General features: G+C 42.3%; 2 protein-coding genes across 6 annotated transcripts in view; both read left to right on the top strand.

Moving 5' to 3' along the window:
- The first annotated feature begins 5,752 nt into the window (after positions 1-5,752).
- Positions 5,753-6,705, top strand: LOC113578204 (transcription factor HES-2-like). The gene is made up of 3 exons (XM_027011323.3): positions 5,753-5,881; positions 5,990-6,077; positions 6,190-6,705. Exons 1-3 carry the CDS (start codon positions 5,756-5,758, stop codon positions 6,531-6,533), a joined length of 558 nt encoding a protein of 185 aa, XP_026867124.2. The 5' UTR covers positions 5,753-5,755; the 3' UTR covers positions 6,534-6,705.
- A 765-nt stretch (positions 6,706-7,470) lies between these two features.
- The window catches only part of acot7 (acyl-CoA thioesterase 7), a 51,276-nt gene continuing 32,388 nt past the window's right edge, over positions 7,471-26,358 (top strand). Inside the window, exons 1-7 of one of the 5 annotated variants that reach the window (XM_027011265.3) lie at positions 7,471-7,740; positions 11,686-11,803; positions 13,383-13,539; positions 21,786-21,877; positions 22,738-22,852; positions 23,566-23,580; positions 23,934-24,020. In XM_027011265.3, the coding sequence (XP_026867066.2) occupies positions 7,688-7,740; positions 11,686-11,803; positions 13,383-13,539; positions 21,786-21,877; positions 22,738-22,852; positions 23,566-23,580; positions 23,934-24,020 (637 nt within the window). In that variant the 5' untranslated portion in view covers positions 7,471-7,687. Of the gene's footprint in view, positions 7,741-8,511; positions 8,662-10,429; positions 10,489-10,510; positions 10,967-11,685; positions 11,804-13,382; positions 13,540-21,785; positions 21,878-22,737; positions 22,853-23,565; positions 23,581-23,933; positions 24,021-26,358 lie in introns of those variants that run through there. The other 4 variants (XM_027011264.3, XM_035536003.2, XM_035536002.2 and 1 more) reach the window with 4 other exon arrangements.

The raw sequence follows: 26,358 nt of genomic DNA, 5'->3' as shown, positions 1-26,358 counted from the left end.
CTGCAGTCCAACCCTGCACATAATCTGTCATGACCAGCAGCAACTCGTCTGTTCGGTAACAGTGGGGTGTGCTCGGAGTAGCCTGAGCCTGTATGGTCTCCCTTGCTGATGTAAGTTCTGAGAGTGATGTATTCGTTGTCACAGTAACAGAGGGGTTGTCCCAGTGTACCTCAGGTCAACCCAAAAGTGGAATGTTGAGTCTCGGCCTGAACTGTCGCATAGTCTCAAAAGTAACGACAAACGTACCTTGTATCTGTGAGCTACGTCCGTTACGTAGACCCCACACCTTTCTTTCATAGCAATTATTTTCTTTAATAATAAATGTACTTATACCTTGATGTGGCTGTATCTTATATCTGGGCTAATGAACGATGCCCCAGAGGGCTTCCGTGTCGTTATGCCCACTCCCCTGACCACCTGTTCCGAATGCTACCATACAGCTGGTGTTTCACTTCGGCAAACTCTACAACGCGACCACATAGCTGCAACCTATATTATGTCTGCCGATCTCATTATTCCACCTTATCATCGGCAGGCCCCCAATTGTGACTCGCTTTATATTCATAACTTTAAAGTTTTCACCTCAGATAATTGCTGGTTGTCCACCACTTCAGCTCCTTCCTCACTCCAGACTATGAAGCAGCAGTGTACGCTATACCCAATCCAAGCACACCAGACGTCTGGCGACGCCTTGCTTTTGAGGGGCTGGGGTGGGAGTTAGCAGCTGCTTATCCCCCTCTTCTCTGTTCTGGCACTCTGAAAGCATTTGCACTAATTTTCAGTTGTTGGTTCACTGAAAACTGATGTGCTGATTTAAAATATCTAAAGGAGTACCTATATTTATTAAAAAAAAAAATTGTATCCATATTGGCTGTTGCTGTGCAAAAGCATCGTAACACAAAGATCATCGTTAAATGGTGGAGTGAGTATTACACTGAACACTCTCTCTCCCATTTAAGATGATCACAACACAGATGCTTTTGGGAAACCAGGCCCTGACCTATTCTAAACTAGTTGTAAGGCTGACTTTTGGCAACTTTTTCTCTTTCACTGTGGAACTTTTACATTTTCATATTGCCCACTCACATATGGATAATTCCTCACTATTTATGACTGAACCAGAGAAAAGGACATTCACTTTTGAAAATGCCTCCAGTATCTGTGTGTGATACATATACTGAAGTTACAGACCAAACAATCAGACCATGATCTTATCATTCTGTGATTATGAATTCTGTCCCACTGAGATTCTTTTCAAGTGAACATGCCTTACAGACACTCTTTTATACCATTGCATGGAAAAATGTTTGTCCTTGGTGAATGGTACTTTATGATAATAGGTGAATATCTCTCTCTCTCTCTCTCTCTCTCTCTCTCTCTCTCTCTCTCTCTCTCTCTCTCTATATATATATATATATATATATATGTGTGTGTGTGTGTGTGTGTGTCAATGTAAATTTGATTTAAACACTATACAAAGATGATGTTGATTAAACCTTTCACATATTTTATAATGCTTTTATAATTGTATAATGTTAAGCAGTTTTTTTCTAGTTTCCAGTAAAAACACTAAATCAATACCCTCTTTGTTGAATCTAAGCTCACTGCATACATAAAAGGAATAGGCAAAATCCCCTCCCCCACTTTATCTGATGAAGTGTGCCCCACAAATCTAGTTACAAACTCCTTTACAATAGAAATGGACAATAGATGTGTGACTTTTTTTGAAACAATGGACACTCCCAACTCTTACTGTTCACTAGCTGAGAGCAGCACATCAGCATTCTGTGATATAGACCTGAAGACTGGAAGAGATGGAGCAGACCTCAAGATATAGAAGAACCCTCAGAGAAGAGGGAAAGTGTAAAAGCAAGAAAACATTAGAATGGTGTGAGTAAAACCAGGAAGAAGGGATAGAGGTAAATGTAAATGCAAAGAGGAGTGCTGACCTAAAGTTGTGGGAAATTTGACATTAGGAATGATGCACAAAAGTATAGGTGTCATTGTTTTTTTGGATGGGGGGGTGGGGGGACGTGTCACCTCCAGTAATTCCTGCTCACACTACGCATATAATGCGTCAGGTTGGGTGGTGTGAGCAGTGTTCCCCGCACAAATTGTCCCCACTGCACAAAGATAACATACAACCTTAGTTAATCATGTAGATTGTCACAATCCTTCTAATATTGCAAATATCAGTAAGCAGAAAAAATCAAAGACAGGAGAAAATAACATGGAGTGGAAACAAAATTTGGAATCAGTTACAAGGAATGCAATCCTGCCTCTTGTCTACAATGTTCCAAAGAACATTCAACACATTGCCCAAAAGACCATTGACATTAAGAGTCAGTTCTAAGGACCAGAACCATCAGCCAGGAACCTTCCATTCATTCATTACTCACACGTTAATTCTGGAGGCATAAGGGAAGCTGGGTTTTCATGTATTAAGATTTGTTTGATGCCACCATTACAAAAGACATTTTGCTGATCAGTACTACTAAGTGATGATCATTGTCACGATCCAGACTGGAGACAGACACTTGTAAACAACTGGGGTTTGATTTATTCACAAATGGATAATCTAGATTCAGAGTAGTGCAATAAGCAGAGCGCAGAGACCATGTGGTAGTCGGCCAGAACTTAAGGAGTCGACAGCAGAATAAACCAAAAAAACAGTCCAGAGTGCACAAAACTGGAGAGCAGTCCAACAGGACAAACCAACCAGGTAGGAGCAAAGTGATAATCAGGAAACAGAACCGGTCATAAACCATGAAAACAGACAAAGACAACCCTTAGTATGCATGTGGAAATCATGGCAGTTAGGGAAATTATAGACAGGCAAATAATGAAGAACAGGTGATAAGAAGTAGCAGTCAGGGGAAGCAGATCCGGCGAGGGTGCGATAATTGGAAGCACAGGGCTGAGTGACAGGGGAGATTGCAACAGGTCAATGTTGGGAGATAGAATTCGAGCTAGGGAGGGTTTTAAATGTCATTGTTTCAGGACGTAACTTCAAACTTCAGTCCAGAAGGAAGAACATTCTGCCAGTTCATGAAATGCCGACAGGAGCCTACTCTTCTTTCTATATTAGAAGGGTGGGCCTTATTGTTGATGACATGCAATGTCCCTGCCAGCCAGTAGGTAAAGAGATCCTTATATTAACATATGCCTGCTTGGTCCACTGCCACAGATGCCCCTATAATAGGTCAACCTCTGAAGACAGCCCCTTCAAAAACAATAAAATGCCCAGAATACTCATGGATGCCAGGGTCTGTGATTGTTTAACACAGCACTTATAAGGAGCATTTAGAATGTAGGCCATTTATTCAGATTATACCAAAAATGGAACGTTTCAAGAATAAGTACATCATTGCATTAACATCATGCTAAAAATACATTCGTTTAGGTTAACAGTCCAAAGAATACAACTAAAGTTAGTAGAAATAATTCGATGCAATAGAAAACCGTTATAGGACGGATTTCCTTAAATGTTTAAGAATATTAAACCACTTCAGTTTTGGTTAAGTAAACTACATAATATTGAGGCCTGGGATGGAACAAAACTCGCTCTGTGCCGCTGCGCATGATTTTAAATATTCTTAGCTGTTCTCTTTCCCTGAATACTTGTGCATTGTGAGTGCATTGTTTCTAAAAGTTCACGAAGAGCTCGTTCGCAGCTAACGACATTTCTGGTGTTCTGTAATCTAATGTGAGAAAGTCTCCCGTCACTGCTCATCCCATATCAACTCCCACGTATCGGAACGACCTTAAACAAAAGCCAGCTCTCCAATTCTAGCCAAACAGATGGGGTACCCACGCTAAATGTGTTTCGGAGGACAAAAGGAGTCCCAACCGAACGCCATTCAGGGAAAAGTTCTCGATCTTAAAATTCTACGCTCGCGCCGGCCGGCTCGAGCGTCGGGTAATTAAAGAGCCCGTGGGGGAAAGGGGCGCGTGCACGGCGCGTATCAGCTACAAGCTTGGAAGGACACTCTGTCGCTCTCTTGTGTTTGTTCTGCAGTCCTAGCATTTTGATTTTGTTCCTCAAAACTAGACTGTAAAGATTAAAAGAAATAAAATGTTTCATTATAAAATAATCTGCATCTGCTCACTTAAACCACTGATTTAAGAAGGATTATGCACAAATACGTACAGATACTAATCTATAGGAGTAACCCACAACCTAAACAAAGAACTGTGCCTTTTAAACATAATGTATTTACTTAATATATTTCACAAAACCGAAAACATTCATTTTTAGAAACATTAACTGTAAAACATTATTCCTTGTATATACTGAAAATAAATCTTAAAACAAGAAGTGTTTTTCAAAATTAAGAATAATAAACAGAAGTCGCTTTGTTATAGTGCTAAAGTCATTGTGTTAAATATTCCAAGCGGACTGCCAGCCAATAGCCGTGCGCAAAACAGCAAGGAACGCTTGTTCTTTTGTTTGAGCATCTGTAATTCAATGCCATAGATAACACACATGCAGATGGGCTACTGACGCCAAATAGTTTTTCGAAAATTAAATAAGTATATGCGCAGAAAACTTTCTGAAAAACAACCGCGCAAAGGCATCATCATCAGTGCGCAGCGCAAAGCAAAAAGGGGGATGGTTACGGAAGAGGCCATCTGGTCTCCTCCCCGTGACGCGTGCTGGGCAAGTGGATCCCTTGGGGCTTGGCGGGATCCAAACTGAAAATATTCGACAGCGTTCCACGGCGCAACTCATCTTCTTCTTCTTAAGGCGATAGATAGATGACTTCTAAGTAATAAAACCCTTCAAGTCATGCGTCAAAGCAACGGTGCCCAAAAAGAAAAGAGGATAATTTCGTGACAGTATGCGGTGACTTCAAATAAAAAGCAGCAAAACTCGGAATGCAGTTGATAAACTGCTTGTCTGTGAACATAAGCCAAATGTAGACTCGCCATCCCCCCCCCCCCCCCCCCCCCGCTCACCAGGGAACCAGGTGAATCCCAACGTCATCGTATCAATACGTTAGAGAACTAAAAAAAACTATTGTTGATGGAAATTTTCAAACAGATGTTGCTTAAATATAGCGTGGCTTGGGGCTCTGTGCTTTTAATTTAAATTATAGATGCCCCCACCTCCACCAAGTAACAACACCGTTTTGGTCGCTTCACCTCTACAGAGGAATATAGAGGGATATACTTACAACATTCATTTAAAAGTATGTTTGTAAATTGGGCATTCTGATATTAAAACATGCTAGGTCGTTTAACATCTCATTTCAAGTAAAAGTCGCTATCCATGAATGAGCACCTATTGGCAAGACTATAGACTTACACCGAGAGTTTGATCATTTGAAATAAAGAGATCTTTTGTTTACACTAAAAACTATCAAAAGAGTTTTAGGGCTTTAGAAATTATGCATTATGATGGTAGAAAAAATTACAGTACATGTCAATTTATGTAAGGAAATTTTCAGACAACCGTATTCAAATTCTAATTACCTAAGGCTTGTGGCACAATGAATAAATTGATTTCGATAATGCATACAGACTTCTAACGCTATCCATTGTTCTACACTACAAACTTATTTGGTCCTACAAGCGTCTCTTAGCTTGAGGGGGCGTTCCCATGACGCGCAACACTTGGATAAATAGCGCACACCGAGCTTTATTCCGGCAGACTTACTTCACTCCGAGCGCAGACAAGATCTACGTTTGAGACCTCACAATGACTCCAATCGCCACCATGTCCAGCCTGCCTTATGTGCACAGAACGGTGGCCATGAGGAAAGAGGCGACAGAGCTGAGAAAGACTTTAAAACCTTTAATGGAAAAGAGAAGGCGTGCGCGCATCAACGACAGTCTTAATCAGCTGAAGACTCTCATCCTTCCTTTGATCGGAAAAGATGTAAGTCGAACTTGATTTTATATGCAGAATTACACGGATTATTTTCCTGGTTAGTATATGTCATGTATGCTATGCTTTTATTTCACATTTGCTTATTTTACATTTCAGAACTGCCGCTACTCGAAACTTGAAAAAGCTGACATTCTGGAGATGACAGTCAGATTCCTTACTAATATTCCATCCTCTCCCACAAAAGGTGCATATCATTTAAATGTAGTTTAAATCCATTATATATGAGTATTATTTTGGTCCTAAACATCTCTTAAATGCACAGAAAACTAAATCGCATCGATCCTTCTCTCTCCCAGATACTACACTCAGTTTCAAAGAAGGTTACAAAGCCTGCCTGCAGTGCGTCTCGGCGCTACTCCCGCAGATTAACCTCGACAGAGAAACTCGCCAGCGCGTAAACCAGTTCATCCAACAGTCGACGGTTTCCGCCGCCCCGGGATGCCAGAACTGCTGTGCGCACAGCTCCAGGCCGTTCCCGCAAATACACCAGCAACTCCTGAGCTTGAAATCTAACATCCACAGAAACGAAAACCACGCAGCCGTTAACAGACCGAGCGCCGACAGACCCCAGCCACAGGTCGTTGGTGCCACCATGTGGAGACCGTGGTTAACTCCAGAAAGAGATAGTGTACCTCTGTGAAAAATTCAACAAATAGTACACGAGACTGTTCCACCCACCTCGAGTTGTAAATATGCGAAACTGTGTGTAGCCTGTTTATATTACGTTGATATGACCAAGTCAGATTTGCTTAAGTATTATATACTTGCATTACTTTGTTTATCCGCTGTCTACACGGCTCTTTCGAAACGGTTTGTTTTCTTATAGATCCTCCGCGTAACCTGTAAATAACGTGGTTATATTTAGTCCTCTTTGGGGGGTAGGGTTAAGTTGGTAGGGGCTGTAGAAAACGCCTATGTAAAACCCCAAGGGTTGTTAATGTAAGACATTTGCACTATTGACTTCAGTGAGCTATTCTGAGTTTGTGCAGATCATTTACATGTAAGCACATTGTGTTATATTCTAAAGTCTCTTTTTGGGGGATGTACTCTTTATGTATTTTTTTAATGTAATTATTCTGTACTTTTCAATAAAAGCAATGGGCTACACATTTATTTTGCCTTGTTTTCTCATTCTTAAAAACAAAAAAAGGTAACAGTGTAAAGGTCATGACACAAAAACACACCACCCATCCCATTATGGTACGACATTATTCGCTCAGGTGCGTTGCTATTATGGCTCGGCCGCACAAAGGTGTCCTTGCCGTTAAAAGGTCTTTGCTGCCACCGCGTGGTGAAACTTAGTTGAAGCATGTGTGAACGACAAGACGCTTTCATGACATAAAATGGTCCACTGTTGCATACAGCTATGTGTCCTTGCTCACATGTTCATATAAAATTACAGAACAGGCAACTTTATGCTTTGCTCAACATAATCCTAACGACTAAATAAAAGAAACAATGTCCTCTATTCCTCCACAAACCTGCAAATATGGGCATGTCCATTAAAACAAGAAGAGACGCAGACGACAGAAAACATTGTCATGTCGAATTGTAAACGGGTGGACGGTCGCCAGTTGTGCTAGCTAGCTAAATAATTCACATTAGCACAGTGGTGTCCCGATTATAACATAGACTTCACTGAAGAATCTGCAGCGTCTAATGAATCGATTCGCCCTCAAAACCCATTTGGCTGTAGTAAGCTAACCGGCTGCAGCTCTTGCTCCGCCTGAGTCGGTCTGTCTCATTACGGCGCGGCGAGTCTGTGTCCAGGACCCGGCTTGACACAAGCCTCTCATGATGTCTGCTCCAAATTCCGAATCCACCTCTCCGTCCATTCAGATATGCAGGTAAGATATATTTATTCGACATTTTTCCCGTCCTTTTTATCACACAGGGCTATCCTGAATCAGAGAGAGGTTGTGGAAATTTCTTAACTCCACAGTTAAATGTCGCAAGCGGTCAGATGAATGCCCTGCATTTATCACAGACATCTAACATACTGAACCTGTACAGGAAATGCGGGCTATAATGTGCTGGATTATATACAGTGATGAATGTAATTTGTTCGGCATAAGGCACGGTGCCGGCGCATTTTGACACATTGTTTTTACCGGGCGAGTCGCATGTCGTATGTGATGACCTCAACACATGATGCTAGACTGAAGCGTGATGTAGGAGCTAAAAAACAAGGTCATTCAGAGGTCGACTCAGCAACAACGGGCCACTGAATTTATTTTAGAATGTTTTGTGAAATTTCCCCCCCCTCCCTCTGTGTCTGTCTGTCTGTCTCTGTGTGTGTGTGTGTGTGTGTGTGTGTGTGTGTGTGTGTGTGTGTGTGTGTGTGCGCGTGTGCGCCGGGGGGGATAGGAGGACGGTGTTAAACCCGACAAACCCAACTCATACATGTGTTTTACAGGACGTTAAACATGGCTTCTTGTACGCAGCCCCTGATTTTACACTAGTCGACACAAGCAGCAAAAATAAATAAATAGAGAAAGAGAGCGAGGGAGAACGAGAGTTTGCCTTTTCCACACTGACTAATCCCGATGACTGGATTAAGTCCTCTGGGGAAAAAAACGTACCTTTTAAACGGCGTGTTATAACCGGCCGGGCCGTAGTCTAACGTACGAAGCTTTCCGTTACTGCCTCTACTGGCCGACCGATGTCCTGCACTCACGCCGTGAAGGACGTAACGTGTACAGCTCTCCGGAAATGCTGCGTCTAGCTGTAGCGAAGTCTCTGGAGCGGCTGGTGCTCGTCACCTCTAGGTATGTCCGTTACCGTTTTAGGACTCCGCGGAGGTGCAACGCAAGCGTTCGTGAAGGCGCTTAGTATGTTGCTTTGCGGATGAAGTCACAGTGGCTACACGGTCTCCGGAAGTGCATCGAAAACTATCTAATGTGATCCCTCAGACAGTCAAAAACCAAACAACAAACGAAAGACTCGTTGCAGCCACAGAGTGTTTTCCCATGTTCCGTATAGGTTCATTTAGTAAGGTCAAGGTTTATTCGACATTCATCAATACAGTGGTCGGGGAGTATACTTTACAAGTTGCTCCGAAGTACACTGAGTTCGTAGAGCAGTTTCACTACCAATCAGTAGTTCCCCCTGTTATTGTCTTATAAGAATCCGTGTTTACGACCCACACGATGTCATATCGTGAGTTTAACTCCATGGAAATCTCTGGTCAGAAAGGACATTCAGGAGTTTAGAGTAACCGCTGGTTCTGCGCCTTAATTTAACAGGCATCAGTAAGGCCTCACCACATTTATGTAGAGCTACTCCATTTCTTCGGTAAACAAAATAGGTCTAAAAGCAGTGCGGATTCACCTTATTATAGCTTTTAACTTATTTTTCCAGTTGGAAAGAATTAAATTGATCAATTTCATAACCTGGCCTAAGATATACAGATGAGCAGTATAACAGTATAATTGTTGTATGCGAGACAGGGTTAAAAGATACAGTCTTGACCATTAAGCATCATAACGTTACAGTGGGTTTTAGTTCAGTATGTCTTCAAACTCTATTGAGGGTCACAATTTGACAGTGATTAGAACAAGGAGCAAAGATAGAAAGTCCTCTATGCAATGGTTATCTGCTCATGTAGTCACAATATGTGCAACAAGTCCAGGGTCATACCGCAGTAAGTCTGTGTTGTCTGGAACTGACTGTGAAAAACGACTTCATTCATAAACTGTGGATAAATGTTCAGCTATGGAGAACTGTTCCAAATAAGAAAGAAAACACCCGGTTTGCGCTTGGACTGGACACGCGTTCTCGGCACTTGCAGGCGTTGCATGGATACCAGATTCACCTGTTGGTGCAGATAGTGCAGATCTGATGACGTTGAGGCACATATGGAGTGTTTTGACTTTGAGGGCTAACTGCTGGGCTGATGTTTCAGCTTTGAACAGCATCTGCCGAAACATGCTCAGTAGCAGGGTTTTGCTGAAGAAAGCGAGATGCCTCTTTCACTACAATATTCTCAGGTAGGAATAATCCCAAAAGTGGAGGAGGGTCTATTTAAGTAAACAGCTAATGTAGCTGTAGATCGCTAATGATTCGGAGCTTGTATGGTGAAATGTATTGTAATCAGACACTTGCTGGTTTATGGTCTTCTGTTGATATTGTAAGGTTTCACAGTGGTTAGGCTGTAGGCTTATATATGTAGTACAGCATGGATAAAAAAAGTTTTGGCAAAAGTGTCAGCGTCTGTTCTCATGACTGGTAAAGAGAGATTTTAAAGAACACTGCTTTACATGCTGCACCTGTTATATGTATGATCAACAGGGAGAGGCTAAATAAATACAGCATTTCCTGTTGATCATCAGCTGACATCATCCGTCTGGTATAACCTAACACACAGCTTGTCAGAGTAAGAAATGTCCTCCCTGTAACATTTGTGTTTCAAGTTACAGTCTTATTCATTGAGATCACCAGAGACTTGCATGGATTTGGCATCTCAGGATGACTGATCTCAGATCAGGTTAAACCTGTCTACACTGGTCTGTGACTGTGCTCTATAAAAGACACTGAGGAAGTCCTTTGCATATGCAGTTTCAGATCGGTGACAACGAGGCATTGTGGCTTCAGGGGTATGAATTATGCAAATCAATATTGTAGTTTTCCTTGTATTGTTTGCCGTATTGTCATAGTAACAGTGTGGAACTGCTGCCCTCAGCTGAAAGGAGGAACTTAATTGGAATGTTTTATTAAGGGAAATAGCGTTGTATCGCTACTGTAAAAGTTCTAAAATCTGAACAGGGCGTTTCAAAGGACTTCCTGTACTTTTCCTTTTGACATCATAGAAGGTTACCCCAGCAACCTCTGTAGCCAGGCCGATCTCATTGGTCATGGGTCACATGGTCTGAATCGGGGTAGATCAGTGAGACGAACAGCCACACTACTGGTGGAGGAAGTGATGATGTCATAGCTGGCAGTGTGTAATAGACAGAGAGATGAATGAAAGCCACAATTTGCTCCTGGCCTGGTCTCCTTCAGCTGAGGAACACTGCTCATGCAGCCTTTTTCTAAGCTCCTAACACACATGGCTCCTTTCTTCCAGCTTTGCAGGTACTGTACGTGCATGTTACACTTTGTAATAAAACATGATGACCTACATACAGACTCAGACATGTGACAGGCTTTTTTTCCTCATTAGCACTTTCCCTTTTGAAGGTTAATGAGGCCTTAGCCAGAAGCCAATGCGATATGCACCTCGCTTAGACGGTCTGTTGGTGTTTACGTCTGTGGTTCTTGAATGTGTAAATAAATTGATTTTGATAAAAAGGAGACCAATGTGTACCATCAGCTCCAAAGTATGTAAAGTGTGACTAAGTAATTTATTGCTCACATACTAGACAAACCTGTTGTCAGCTTGTCAGCTTCTATCAGGGTGTGGTCATGCTTGCATGCTCTGTAGGTATGTATGTGCCTCCCACTTTACTATCTTATTTCCTTCAGTGAATTTAGAAGGCCTTTACATGGACATCATAATCTACTGTAGGTGGAGGTCTACCACCTCGCCAAGCATTTATTGGTCTCCCATAATCTGTGTCTGATGATGTAGAAGACAGAGGAAATAAAATCTTGATACAAACGAGCTCGAAACGTGGACAGCGAGACGACCCTGTAACGCTGTTTTTGCGCCATGCTCCGCATCTGCTATCTTATTTAAAACGAGCACCGGGCGATCTAGTGACTTATCACGACTCGCGCGGGATCTTCCTGTTTCCTGCCCCCCTTTGCTCAGGGCAGAATAATTGCCCTTTGGTTTCTTTTGCGGATCGCAGGATCATGCGTCCCGACGACGCCAACATCGTGGGCAATGTCCATGGAGGCACGATCCTGAAAATGATCGAGGAAGCTGGGTGCATCATAGGAACGCGCCACTGTAACACTCGGAGCGGGGTGAGTTGCGCCGGCGCATATCCCATTCCACGTACAATCTCTACAGACTGCTGTAATACACGGATCCGGTCACTTTTCACACTAATTCACCAAGTTGCATATGCCACTGACACAGTAAAACAACGCGTGTCATGTAGTGCGACCCTTGTCTTCAGAACGTTTTTGATGTATTCAAACCCCATTATTTGATCAGATGATGTATATGGGGACTATATCGACCACATGGTGTGGTGGTCAGGTGACAGGTGTTGGTTGATACGAGATACTCTTTTGACACAGGCTTCTTCTGACATAGGATATAGCAAGTTATAGAAGCCTCCTTTTTCCAAGCTAAGGTTGGCATTTTGTGTACTACTCTTAAGGCAACCACATTTGAGTATTATTGTAAAAACCTTTGGACACCATTTAATAATTCATGAAAAGTCATAGACAAATTAAGATAGCTACAGCTGCCAAATTTAAATATACAGCAAATATGCGAAAAGCAAAAAGCAAAAAGTCTTGACTTTTATCATTGAAGTGGCTAGACCTTTGCACAGGTTAATTCAAGCATCTGGAGAAGCCCTAATCTAGTCTGACACCAGTGCAACATATTTGAAGATGTTTACAAAAATGGAGCAACTGAGCAATGTGAGCAGTATGTTGCTGTACAAAAAAAAATAGACCAAAATAAAAAAAAAAGGCACCTAAAAGGCAGAAAAACCACTGTTAGTTCAGCCAGGACAGAGCTACCCTAGCTTGCTGTTACCAATGGTTACCAAGCAGTGAGCAGAGGAGCAGTCAAGGCTAGCTTGTACGGTCAGAACATCCCATGTTACCCTCTCCTGTTTCCAGACACACATGGTCCATGAATTTGAATTGCCCAAGAACTCTGACCAGGTCCTGCATGGTGCACAATTTCAGAATGCTGACACGCTGAGAATTAACCATGTCGGCTCTTTACTGCTCTCTGGTAGTTTGCCAGTAGGAATACTTAAAAATGTAAATGTTCCCAGAAAATTGGGCTCCTTGCTGGGTCTTCTCATAGTATTTAATCAGATAAAGAGTGTTCTATTCAGAGAAGAGAAACCCGCAATTGCATTAGTCTCATGACTTACTTCTGCTCTCTTATCTGGGGACCACAGCAAGTGTTGTACGTGTTAAACTGAATTCTCACCTCAATCACATGCCGTGCTCGTTTCGCCACTAGAGGGCAGCACACAGCCATAGATTGCCCAGCACTGAGTGCCGTGAATAATTCCTTTTGCTCATATACCCAAATCCAGTATCTTTTATAGCTGTGTCTATATAGTGTAACTTTATTGGGCCATAAGATATTATCTTATCCTTATCTTAAGGATAAGGTTATAACAATAAGATATTATTTTGCTGTTAATACGCTATGTTGATATTGTGTTCAAACGTTTTTGGTAGGCCATGAATTTTTTTAAGAGCTTAAAATCCTGATAGTTACCCAGACATGAACACACACTATACAGTGTAACAGCAGATATTCAGTTGTTTTCATGTTCCATGTGCAAGCTGACATGGAAAACGTTTACCTGAAAATTCCTGAAGTCTCCTCCCTGTTTCCATGCAGGACCGCTGTGTGGCTGCCTTGGCTCGAGTGGAGCGCACGGACTTCCTGTACCCGATGTTCATCGGTGAGGTGGCGCATGTCAGTGCTGAGATCAGCTACACGTCCAAACACTCGGTGGAGGTGCAGGTCACCGTGCTGTCCGAAAACATCCTCACAGGTTGGCGGATGCAGACCCATCCCGTTGCCAGCATATGAATGTGCTGTGCTACGTTTACACAACATGCATACGTAAAATATGTACAGTATGATGTATATATGATGATGTGAATTTGAACACCGAAGTCATAGATTCATATTGATGTGGTTCTCATTTGAATGGTAACACCTGGTGAGTCTAATAATGGTTCTTGGGAGCTGTTTGCATTCAATACTGGGAAGTAAGTGTTCTCTGCTTTAGAGCGTGGACAGGTCTTTACAGCATATCAGTAAGGCGGTAGGGACAAATATTACAAATATTATTTTTCTTCACTTTAGTTTCCTATACAGCTCATTTGACACATTTGTAAGGTGCAAATGTTGATAAAGTTAGAGGATATTAACGTAGCTTTGCACGCGTTTTGACCAGATTCCATCTGAGCGGAAATTAAAGTTTATCATGTCAAACAGAAAACCGCCTTGAATTTTCAGGGCTCCTTTAGATTTCCTCTCGCCTGCAGCGCGGTGGAAAGGTGTTGACAGCTTTGTTCACTCTACTTCCAACCAGCTTCTTCATGTTTTAAGGTCTTCTCAAGTCATTGCTGAACATACTGGAAATCTTACCGCCGTGCGTACAGGAGAGGATGTAATCGGGCCCACATGACCTAATGCCAACTCAGCTGACTGATGACAGAATATGGGCCTCCGTCCTATCAAACCTTTCTGGGCTTTCTGGCCTACAAAACTCTGTCACCCTTGAATGTGAAAGTGCAGTTCAGTGTGAAGAGAACCTGACTAGCAGAAGATATGGGACTTCTGCAGTTAGCTTTGCCAGTGATTGCCTCTCACTGGCAGTCTTGTCTAATACTTCATAAACATGTACGTGGGCGGATGAATCATAGGACTTGAGAAACATTTCCCCAAACAGTTGGTCATGTATCCTGTCCTGTCCAAATCTGATCCAAGAACATAATGTGGAAAACTGATTGGACAATAAGGAGATATTTACATTTATCTGATGCTTTTACCCAGAGCGACTTATAATTCTACCTGATCACAACTTGATCAGCCTTGCTCAGAGGCCTAACAGGGGCAGCCTGGCTGTGGTGGGGCTTGAATTGGCAACCTTCTGATTACTAGTCAAGTACCTTATCCACTGAGCTACCACTGCAGTTTCAATCACAGTGGGTGCTGCTGCTGTTCTCCACGTAGTTGTTTTAATCCAAAGCCCGTCAGATGAAGTCCTTATGCAGACCTTGGGATGGGGCCAAAGCCTTCATGCACAACCTTGCAAGCAAATCCCAGTCTCAAATCTCTCCCTATTCTCACCAACCTGAATCTATCGTGAGCCTAAACATAGACCCATAGCTGTCCTAGAAATGCCAAATTCTTACCTTGAGAGGTGCTTCTTTGAAGAAGAGAGTAGATCAGTGACACATAAAAAGGAAGACGGGGAGGGTGCAGAAAACGCATCAAGACAAAACAAGGTGTCCCCCAAGGTGCATGGCGTTACCACAGCAACAGGGTTGTCAAGGAAGCGGGAGGGGACGAGTCCTGGCATAGACGGGGAGCTGGTGGCAGGAAAGGCAGAGGCCATGACAGAGATACGGGAGGACAGGCGGAGTCAGCGGGGGACAAAAGGATTGCTTCGTGCAGCCAGAGACGACAATAACAGCAGAAAGCAAGGCGAACTGGTTTAGTGTCGTCTTAGCTGCTAAGAGTTTATACGACCCTTTTTCATGCTGTGTCAGCAGAGCTAATGTCTCTAGGCTGACGTAGTCCCTTAAGGACAGCTTTTAGATCCTGTAAACACAGACTACCCAGTCAACACTAAAATGGGCTTGTTTTAGGTACTAGCTATAACAAGACGCTGGCCCGCTAGCTAATGGAGTCGTGTCCTGACGACGTTTGACGGGCGTTTAGCAACACTGGAATAAGGTCCCTCTTAAAAGGACTTTTCTATCAGCCTTCAGTGCCAGATTATGATTTATGGTTTTTCCACTCCTTAAACAAGGCCCCTTGCTCAGTTGGAAAGTCATAAACCATTTGACTGAAATCCATCCCACGTCGTTATTGTCACTCAGCTAAATTCAGTGCTGCCATACAGCTTGATAAACATGGTAACCATGAAGATATAAAGTGGCCTTAGAGGTGGAGATACAAAAATGGCATTTTTATAAATAATTGTAGGAGCACAATACATTTTGTACTACAGAACCCCAAAACCGTACAGATGTTCTTTCATTAACTAGCTGTCATTTAGTAAGTCATATTTCTGTTAAACAATATATGCCATTAAATGAACTTTTAACACTTTAAAATGAGAAATCCTATTAATATTACATTGTTTAGGATATGTAAATATTGCACTGATGTCTGTGAGTGTACCATCTCACCATACACAGTTTAGTTACACAAATAAATCCTAAAGTGCCATCACTACAAGGAACAGTGCCATACCAGCACTGTTCTACTGGGTGGTACCAGCTTCTGTCTACATTGCCCCCTTAAAGCTTCCAGCTGTGCCAGGGTGAAGCATGAGAAATGGGAGCCAGGCTTTATGTGCCTCTGTCATATGAGTTCATTTACATTTACGGCATTTAGCAGATGCTCTCATCCAGAGCGACTTACAAAAGTGCGTCGTCATTCACTCATAGAACATATCCTAGTACAGTACAGTAGGTTGGAGTCCAACATACCAATGATCTAGAATACAGGGATCAATGCTGATACCTAGAAGTACAAAATACATAAGCTCTATCTTAAACAATGATAAGTGCCACAAACAATAAGTGCTAGAGTTTGTTAAACAACATAAACAATACCCTACAATAAGTACTAAATTAGTCAGTCAATATGGGAGCAGGGTCAGTTGTCCTTTAAATATTCTGCAAATAGATGAGTCTTCAGTCTGCGTTTGAAGACTGCAAGGGACTCTGTTGTCTGGACAGCAAGTGGGAGTTCATTCCACCATCTTGGAGCCAGGACAGAAAATAGTCTTGATGCTTGTCGTCCATGAGACCTGAAGCAAGGTATTTCAAGCCAAGCCATACTTGAGGTTCGAAGTACTCGAGGTACGGAACGGGCATTGACCATTGACCTCATGTGTGAAGGGGCTGGTCCATTTTTGGCTTTGTAGGCAAGCATCAAGATTTTAAATCTGATGCGTGCAGCTACAGGGAGCCAATGAAGGGAGCACAGCGGTGGAGTAACGTGTAAACTTCGGAAGATTGAAGACCAGTCGTGCTGCTGCATTCTGGACAAGTTGTAGAGGTTTGATGGCTCTTAGAGGAAGACCAGCACGTAGCGAGTTGCAGTAGTCTAGCTTTGAGATCCCAAGAAACTACACAAGCACCTGGGTAGTTTCCTGCAAGAGAAAGGGTTCAGTGTCGCCTTTCATGTGCATGCGAGCTGTATTGGTAGAGAAGCATACAGGTCCCCAGGGCTGCTAGTGGCTCACTCAGTCTCAGCACAGGAGGTGCGCTGGAGCGAACGAACGATTAGGAACGCAGACATGCAGATACGTGTGGAACCTGTGAAAGTAAGCGTGCTCTTCCTATACACTCTTGTGCACACACATGCTCAGCCCCTCCGTAAATACGTGTACATGCTGTAGCCTATCGGTCAGGCGTTCAGCACTAAACCAATCCAATTCCAAAATAATTGTCTTCAGAAGGTCTTGTTCCAAGTAGGAAGACCTAGAATACACACTAGATCTGCATTACGCAGCTGCTGCATTACACGCCTACAAGAGGAAGCCAGGCGTGAAAGTAAAACGACTGTATTATTAAATGTTGAGGAGGAAAAACTGCCTGTAGACTTCTGTTCCCTGGAATGACGCACACAGCCCTCACCGTTGAAGGATGTGTGTATTAACTTTTATGTGTGCATGTGTAAATGTGTGTGTGAATGAGCCTGGATGGGACTGGGCTTAGGGCCATCACGTGACTCCTTTTCCAGTTATAAAAACGCGCACACACACACACACACACACACACACACACACACACACACACACAGAGTCAGGGGCAATCTTGTCAGCCTGGTCTCACTCGCACTCCTTTGGAGTCTCCTGCCTCTGAACACAGGGGCCATGATGAATGTGGCTTCAGGGTAGCCTGTCTCCCATCCTCATCCATTTTCCTTAGTTTTCCTTCCACACTTCCAGACATGCACACACAACTAGGCACAATGCCTAGTTGCCATCAACACAATGCCATCAACAGTCACGGTATACACTAAATACACTGATCTTTAGTACATACACATGCTAACGCATTCATGCAAAAACACAAGCTCAGATGAACTGACATTTAAACGGACTTAGTGACTGTCTTAGGTGCTGTTAAACAGAACATTTAGGTTGGTATGATGTTAAACGCTGTGTTCCTATCCAAACCTGAAAACCAAAACACACTTTCTGCTGTATTTTGCAAGCTTGAAAATGGACAGGATGGATTCCCAGTTTTTCAGCACACATCCACAGCACACATCTCCAGTGTTAAGACTTTAAAAACTTGATGTTGCTTTTTCAGAAATGGGGAGCTGGTGTTGAAGCCTTGTGTGACCGTGTGTGTTTTAGATTTATTTGCACTGTCTTGTAACATCCATATGACATTTAAGCGCAACGTCTTCTTTCACGAGAAGCCAGCAAAGTGGATTTTCTGAAATGTAAAATAAATTTGATAAAACTTGACAGAAAGTAGGGTTTGTGACCATTGCATTTTATTTGTTGAACATGCATGTCTGTAGTGCAAGTTTCAGTTTCTGAGATTTAGCTGAGTGACGATACATTTTTAGTTTTTTTTTTTTCCATTAAAGTTGACTTTAATTAAGTCAATATTTGTGTTCAAGCCCAGTGGATTTATCAATAGTAAAGCTATCTGTTGTAGCATATGCTTTGCAGTGCATATGTGTGTCTGTCTGAAGGGAAACAAATTTTAAGATCTGTGTTGGAAAAACAGGGAACTTATCCTTGAAGTCTAATAACTTATAATTTAACCACAAAAGGTTTATGGATGAAGCACAAAATCATCTTTGCAAGAAAGTCACAATAACAGATAATCTAATATGCTGTATAATTAATGTGTATATATGTATATTTGGGGTGGATTGATGATGCTTTTGTATAGATTCTATGAGCAGTGAAAAGGTGAGATGTGGTTGAGGTTTGAAGGACAGCTGTCCCGTTAAGGAGCTCACACAGGCTTCCTAGACAGAGCTGAAATAAAAATTCACAGTCACAAAAGCCCACAAAAGTTGTTCCACTCTCATTATCCAGTGACAGTGACAGTAACTTTAGCCTTTGTGTGTGTGTGTGTGTGTGTGTGTGTGTGTGTGTGTGTGTGTGCCTGCTTCTGTGCCCAATGGCTTGTTTGGGAATAAAATCATTAAAACGATCCATTATGCAATGCACATGTATGTCGTACTTCTGAAACTACTACTGCTTGTGAAATGCATATACCTGTCTAACAGGGGAACATTGTGTGTCTGTGTGTCTGTGTGTCTGTGTGTCTGTGCACAATCCTAACTCTTAAAAACCCACACAATATGTAAACCATCTGCAACAATGTCATGCCATCTGAAAGCATGTCAGCTTCAGGAACATGCTGGTGAGCATTCTTGCAAAATTGAAAGCAGTGTACAAATAGTTGGCAATCGCTATGGAAACTCTGAGATGGTGATCCAGTGTCCTAACATATCTAACAAGCTCACAATCATCCCACTTTACTGGCCACAAACTCTGTGTGAGGCCACTGCTGCTCAGATACCAGAGACAGCTTGGGCCCAATCACTTGTTTGAGTAAAATCAATGGAATGGTCCATAATACAATGCACATGTACATCGTACTTTTGAAACTAAACTTGCGAAGTACATATACCTGCTTGAAATGGGAACATAGCACCTGTGTTACAAACAATCCACAGATCCATTGCTGGTTTGGCTTTCGATCCCTGGTGGGCCACCATAGACTCCTACTCTCTGGAACTCCTCATTTCACAAAGGTCCCACCAGGAGGGAGGGGGGAATTTATCACTCATTTTAAGATTTGAGAACAACAAGTGAAAGGAGATAATGTCACTGGGACAACCATTGAGAGCTACACCTCCTCTCTAGTGCCTCTTCTGTTCATCTAATTATGAGATCAGTCAGACCTGCCAGGCCACGTTTCATTGCTTATTTTTCCCTACCTCCTCCTCACCATTTTCTTGGGATTCAGCAAGCCGTCACATAACAAAAGTTACAAACTATAAACTCTCCCCGTGTGATGTTTCCATGTGAAAGGTTGCCGTGACGACGGGCTGAAGTTTGAGATGTTCTCCTGGGTCGAGCAGTAGTGGAACAACCCAACCAGTGTCCGGCGTCTGTCTGTCCACCGTGTGGGCTATTTTTGGTGGGCCGGCCTTTGCAAGATGAAGGCATGTAAATGTCCCTCATATGTGGAAGCTGAGGACAAGCTGCCGTGGGAACCAATTAGAGGAGCTGCTCTCTCACCATGGTAGTGGCAGAATCCCTGCGTGGTTGCCAAGGAAACCAACCTGCCTGGATGCCTTGCACGGAGTGTAAAATGCAAATGCTATTCCCAAATGTGGCCTGTCAGAATTCATCTCTCACTTTCCGCTGATTCTGTACAGTCAGTCTCAGCTCATGGTCTAATAATTTGCTATGTATTGACTAGCAGGAAGAGAAAGGAACACTATTTTAGTAGTCCTACTCTTTCTTAGGTATCTGTGCTGTTGTTTGGCACATTTAGATTCTCGTGGCTTTTTGACGAGTTCTGGAACTTGAATCATTTCATTTAGCAAATGGATATTACATGTGATAACTTGGGGTGGAGGGGAGCACAATGCTTTTATGTGAATGTAAAATGCAATAATCTTACACTCAAGCAATTATGTATTTAATCATTCTATTTAGGAGATTTGGATACCCATAAATGTGCATGTTCAGAACCAAGCAGGGATGGCGGCCACCAGAAAGCCACAGGTAGCTTTAAAGGTGCTGTGTGCAAGAATCCCCAGGTGTGTACCACACATTTAACATGAGCAAAATGTGGGTTGAAACCAGCAGCTCACTGTGTTGTTTTTAGAGAGCAAAAGGGTTTCATGGCATAAAGGGTCTTTTCAGAGACCTCTCAGGTTTTTCAATATAGGATGAACACATTTAGCTCATGTTAAATGTGTGGTACACACCTGGGGATTCTTGCACACAGCACCTTTAAAGCTACCTGTGGGTTCAGTGGCTGATTTCTGATGGCCGCCATCCCTGCTTGGATCTGAATTATAAAATACATAGTTGCTTGAATGTAAGATTATTACTGTTTATAACGCTGTGTAGAGAGTATTGATTTGTAGCCCATGATTTGTAGTTCTGTAGAAATTTATTTAATGATATTGTTCTGTGTTTTCTGCTTGCCAGCCTCAAAGTTGAACTGATATTGAACGGACTGAAATTGTTGCTTTTCATTGTTTATTTTATGTATTGTCATGTTTGCTTCCCAATAATTTTTCAGTTGTCTTACACTTTGGGTGCAGCCAATTATCTTCACATATGTAGTAGCCAATATATTAGATGTCTCCTCTATTAGACAGCATCTGTCTGGAGGGCTGAAGTCTGTACATGGATACTCCAGTGTGTTACATATTATTCACACTTACATTTGTCCCCATTTCTTATTGCTTTTTAGAAAATATGAATACTTCCAGTTTAGATTAGTAATGTTTCCCAGTGAAATAGCCGAGCTGTAGACCCCCTGTGTGAATGGCTCATAACAGTGGTCTTGGGCACTTGCATGTCACTTTCTCCACCTGAAATCACTCCACTGCCACATAAATGCAGCCTGCCCAAAATAGCCCTGCCTGCACTTTAGAGAGAGAGAGAGAGAGAGAGAGAGAGAGAGCGCTTCGGTAGGAGATGCTGAGGTCTCCATGACAACAAAAGTAACACTGAGCAGCAAGCAACCCACTTTGCTTGACGTTTATTGGAAGACCGACTTAGGACAGCCCTCAGTGAAGTCAAAATTGCTTTTATTCAGTGCTGGTTGTTCATTTCAGAATATTTGGAAGTGAAATTATGACTTAGGAAGCAGATGATATGGAGAACCTCACAGTGTAGACAAAGCCTTGGTCTGCAAGGTGTTCTTAAAGTGTAACTTTTTAAGTTCAAGTTTATTGTGTATATTTTCATTTCCCTTTCCATTGACCAGGCTTTACCTGTCACCCTGCCCAAAGATTGTATTTTTGTAAGGTGTGTGCTTTTTTTCTCAGGTGCCAAGAAGGTGACCAACAAGGCAACACTATGGTATGTCCCCTTCTCGCTTCAAAATGTGGACAAAATCACTGAAGTCCCTCCTATTGAGGTAAGACTCACTGAAGTAAAGAGTCTGCTTTGTCACGGTGCACCTCCATGACATATCAAATGTTCAATTTCAGTTCCCACCAAGGTCACTTGGGCCAAGTTTACCAGTTTATAGACCAGTTAACAACACAACATATAATTTTGTTTCAAAGCCACTATATGTATAATTAATATAAGTATGTATGCCATATTCTAAATATTTGTGTGCATGTTTGACATATACATTGACATGCCTTACTTTTGAGTGCTTCTAAGCCAATGTGTGACTGCCTTTTTGTCTTGGTTTCTGGCAGTATTGAGATTACATTTCTGAGAGTAGTGAAATGAAATGGTTTCAAGCGTCCTTGTGTAATCTTGAGAGCATATGGATGGCTTTGTTTTTGGTGTGCTACTGTTGCTCGCGGTCAGACAACACACTGTGCAAGGTCGTACCAGTCTTAGGGGCACCGGCTGGACCCTCCTACCCCCAGCTCCTCTGTGTCTGCTCAGCTTCATAATAGGGGTCTTGCTTTTGGATGGCTTTATGTAATGTATAACGTACAGGTCTTACCACACAGCAATCTCAACCCTCTTCTTCATTACTTTAAGTTCCACACATTTTGTCTGCCATAGTTTTAATCCATACTGTACATATAATAAGGCAGGGAATATAGTATATAGTATATGAATATAGTAAGAAGGGTGAATTCTGGGGCCTCTTTGTTTGTTCTGTTTGAGACTATATATGGTTTTGCTTTAGATTAACCTTTCTGCAGTACCATTTAGCTAATAAACGATGTGTATGTCTTGGGTCAACCAGCTGATCTGTCACTGTAGTTGCTGTTTCTTTATAGGATGTATGCTTTTGTGTGTCTGTTTCAGTACTCGAACCCGGAGCAGGAGGAGCTCGGTAAGAAGAGGTATGAGGCCCAGAAACTTGAACGAATGGAGACAAAAGAGAGGAATGGTGAGGTCATTGCTGCAGTCTCTGTTCCCGGTAACTCCTCCCTCGCTTCTCGATTCACTTCAAACATGTCCAGTCTCTCCATGCAGATACATGGAAATCTTTCGTCTATTGTGTCTGCTACAATATTGGAAGTTATCACCCATAGAGAAGCTAGCAGGCATATTAGTTAACTGTTTTAGACAGTGAACAAGGCATCAAGCATTTTTTCATAGCTGTTTTATGGTCATTAAATGGTTATATCTGTCTTCTCAAGTGAGGCGTCAGTGTGTTAGGTTAATGTGATTTGCTTTAAGACTTATGAAAGTATCTGTTTAGTATACTGTCATTGGATTACTGGTCCAGATTCATAACACCTGACAGTAACCACGCTGTGCCACATAAAATGTGTGACATGGTATTTAATTTCTATTTGTTAAGTCACAGTGTCAGCTTATTGCTGTGGTAAAATACCTGTGCCAAAAATCAAGATCAGTGTTAAAGACCTGCGCCGAGAGAGGCGATACATTTTATGAATTTAGCTCACTATGTTTTGTTATGCAACACCTTTTGTGCTTAGGTTACACATTCATCTGTGGCTCCCCTATTTATGTACATTAAACTTGAAAATTTACCAATGAATTTAACAATTCAATAGCTGACAGAACCTCAAATTTACATTATTACACTAAGTGCTGATAATTCAGTTTCCCTAATAATGTCTTATAATTGTTTCATTTGTTCTTCTCTTCTCTGGACACCCACAGAAAGGCATACAAAAGGTAAGTATCTATTTTTAATAAAACCCACTCAAATAAAAATGATAAATCTAATTTAGTACTGAGATAAGGCTTCAAAGTTCTGGGTTTTTCACTCTGTTATTATTGAAAATGGATTGCGCATGGTTGGTTAATGAGTTTCCAGCAACAGACAATTTATTTACTCTGGATTACTTCGTGTTTCATAAAGATAGAGTTTAACAATTCTGTGTGGAAAATAGATGTTCGATTTTAAAAGGAAAAAGATCTTCTCTTCAGTATTTTCAATAATAGTCGTGTGTGTGTGTGCGTGCATATGCGCGTGTGTGTCTGTGTCTGTCTGTGTGTGTGTGTGTGTCTGTGTGTGTGTGTTGCAGAGCCCTATACTGTTGGATTTAGCCAGTCAAGTCTCATCCACCTGATTGGCCCTTCAGACTGCACTCTCCATGGCTTCGTGCATGGTGGTAAGCACCTCGTACGCAATATTCCCTGCATGCTGTCCACATGCCGCCGGCACGTTTGAGGAGCAAATCCAATAGTTCCCGCCCTCACCTGGTTTCAGTGGAGAGAAGGAAAACAGTAATCCAGAGTGGGAATATAGACAAGGAATGTAGAGTGTATGAGTATGGTGCGGTGTAGAGTGAAGAGGAGATTAACTCCTCCTGAAACTTGACATGCCATGTCCAGTAACCTCCTCCACTCTGATCACATGCATAGAACTGTGAAGTCCAAGTCACTGACCTGAACGGGTTACATAAACCCCACTACTGGGCCAGCTATGCACGGCTATGTCTAAAACAGTTAACGTATAGCATCCTGCGTGTGCGTGTGCGCCTGGGTGAGATAAAAAGAGAGAAGCTAAACTGAATCAAAATGACTAGACAAACACTGACTATTTATCTTCTAACTGAGGAGATTACCTGTTTAGGCAGAAGCTGTTTAGAAGAACTGATAACTGTGGATTTTTCCTTGTTGTTCCTTTGACATGCTTTTCAACAGATTACCGAGCCATATCAAGATCTAGGCAGTAATCTGAAATGTATTTATTAGTAGGAAGCTAAGTATGGATTTGAAATAAGAATACACACACAGGTCTTGTATTACTTTCTTGGTGGGATTTTTCCTTGAGTTTTGTATTTCTGTAGTAAATAACATTATCAAATTTCAAATTTCAACATTATCAAGTTTTTCAAATTAAAGCGAATTCATGGGGGTATTTGGTTCCTACAAAGATATAAATTCATGAACACCTTCTCCACACCCTCACCCTCTCACACACTCCCATCCACACCCACCCCCACACCCCCACCCCCTTTCATATGCACACCCTCACCTACACAATATACCCGATGGCACAGACGAGGCACAGAGTGAGGGGAAATGAGGCATCTGTGTCTCACCAGTCACATCTCAAATAGAGGACATCATTCATTTTGGGGATAACTCATCAGCTCCTAGTTCAATCAATACTGTGCCATTCCATTCACATTTGTACCGGCAGATATTTCACTTCCATATGGCAGGTTCATAAGGTTGTCGAAAGGTCACATGATTTGTGGATATAGATCTGTAAAGATTAGTACTTGTCACTTTCAGGTGGTGGTCCATGGTGGTAAATGACTGTGTGTAAACAAAAGCATATAACAAGGAGAGAACCGTATAAACAGGGCCAGAGCACCCTGGGCTTTTTCTGCCTTGTCCAATGGGAACAAGAGCAGATTGCCTGTGGCATTTGTGTTGTTCAGGTTAAGTCTTCTCATCAACAGAGGTAAAAAAAAAAAAAGAACTTGTTCTTTCAAGGAGAGATACAATCAACCCGTCTTATATTAATGCAGTTTTGTAAGGAGAGCATTACTTTGCAGCAACAGTCTAAGAAAAAGCTCCTGTGCCATTTTTTTTGGGGGGGATTCCCATTCCCATTCCCATTCCCATTCCCAATCCCAATCCCATTCCCAATCCCTCTGCTGGAGGTCTTTCGAAAAAACAAAGAATTACTAAGTACCGCGACAAACCCGGCTCATTTATCGAGCGCAGAACTGTCCGTAGTCAGCAGGACCCCTCTTCATTCTCCTTCCTCGGCGCCAAAGTTTTGGCTGTTGTCACCAATTCAGACCGATCCCCAGACATGGCTGGGTGTGATTAGGGAGCAGACAGGAATCTCAATGAGAGGATGCTCACAGGTATGTAGGAGCAGCAGTCTGCCCACACTCCCCATGTCTTCCCATAGCAAGTGACTGTGAGTGAGGCAGGCTGGCAGTTACGCTGGTAAAATACCATCAGTTTGCACACAAGGGTCCCGTGTAGCCTAATGCAGGCGTTGTGTATTTATCGTTTGAAATCTGTCCAATTTCAGGATAAGGCTAGGACTGCTCTTTGTTTTAGACTTTAGGATCTCCATCTGAAAGTGACAATGTCTCAGTCCACACGAGCGCGAACGAACAGGATCCTGCATCTCTCTGCACTGCTGAGAATAGAAGCGAGCGTTTCCTTCAGTAGCTCTTGCTAGATGGTTGACTATGTCTCTGAGAGTTGGTGCGGGGGGAGCATGGGCCGCTGTGTTGACACATCGTTTAGGTATTTAGGATTGGGAAGTCTAAGTATAAGCACCTATAACTGAAAAGATCAAAACAGCCAAATTGTACTTTCCTTTTTTTTTTTTTTAGTTTTGCAGGGTGTGTGTATTTTAAGCACGTGATGATAATATCTCCTCATCTTTACAGTTCTACAGGGTGGTGTATTTTAAGCACGCGATGTTAAGATCTCATCTTTACAGTTCTACAGGGTGGTGTATTTTAAGCACGC

This window comes from Electrophorus electricus, chromosome 20, assembly GCF_041902795.1.
Source record: "Electrophorus electricus isolate QZ-2024a chromosome 20, ASM4190279v1, whole genome shotgun sequence".
NCBI classification, from domain to species: Eukaryota; Metazoa; Chordata; class Actinopteri; order Gymnotiformes; family Gymnotidae; genus Electrophorus; species Electrophorus electricus.
This window is presented reverse-complemented; position numbering and strand designations above follow the sequence as displayed.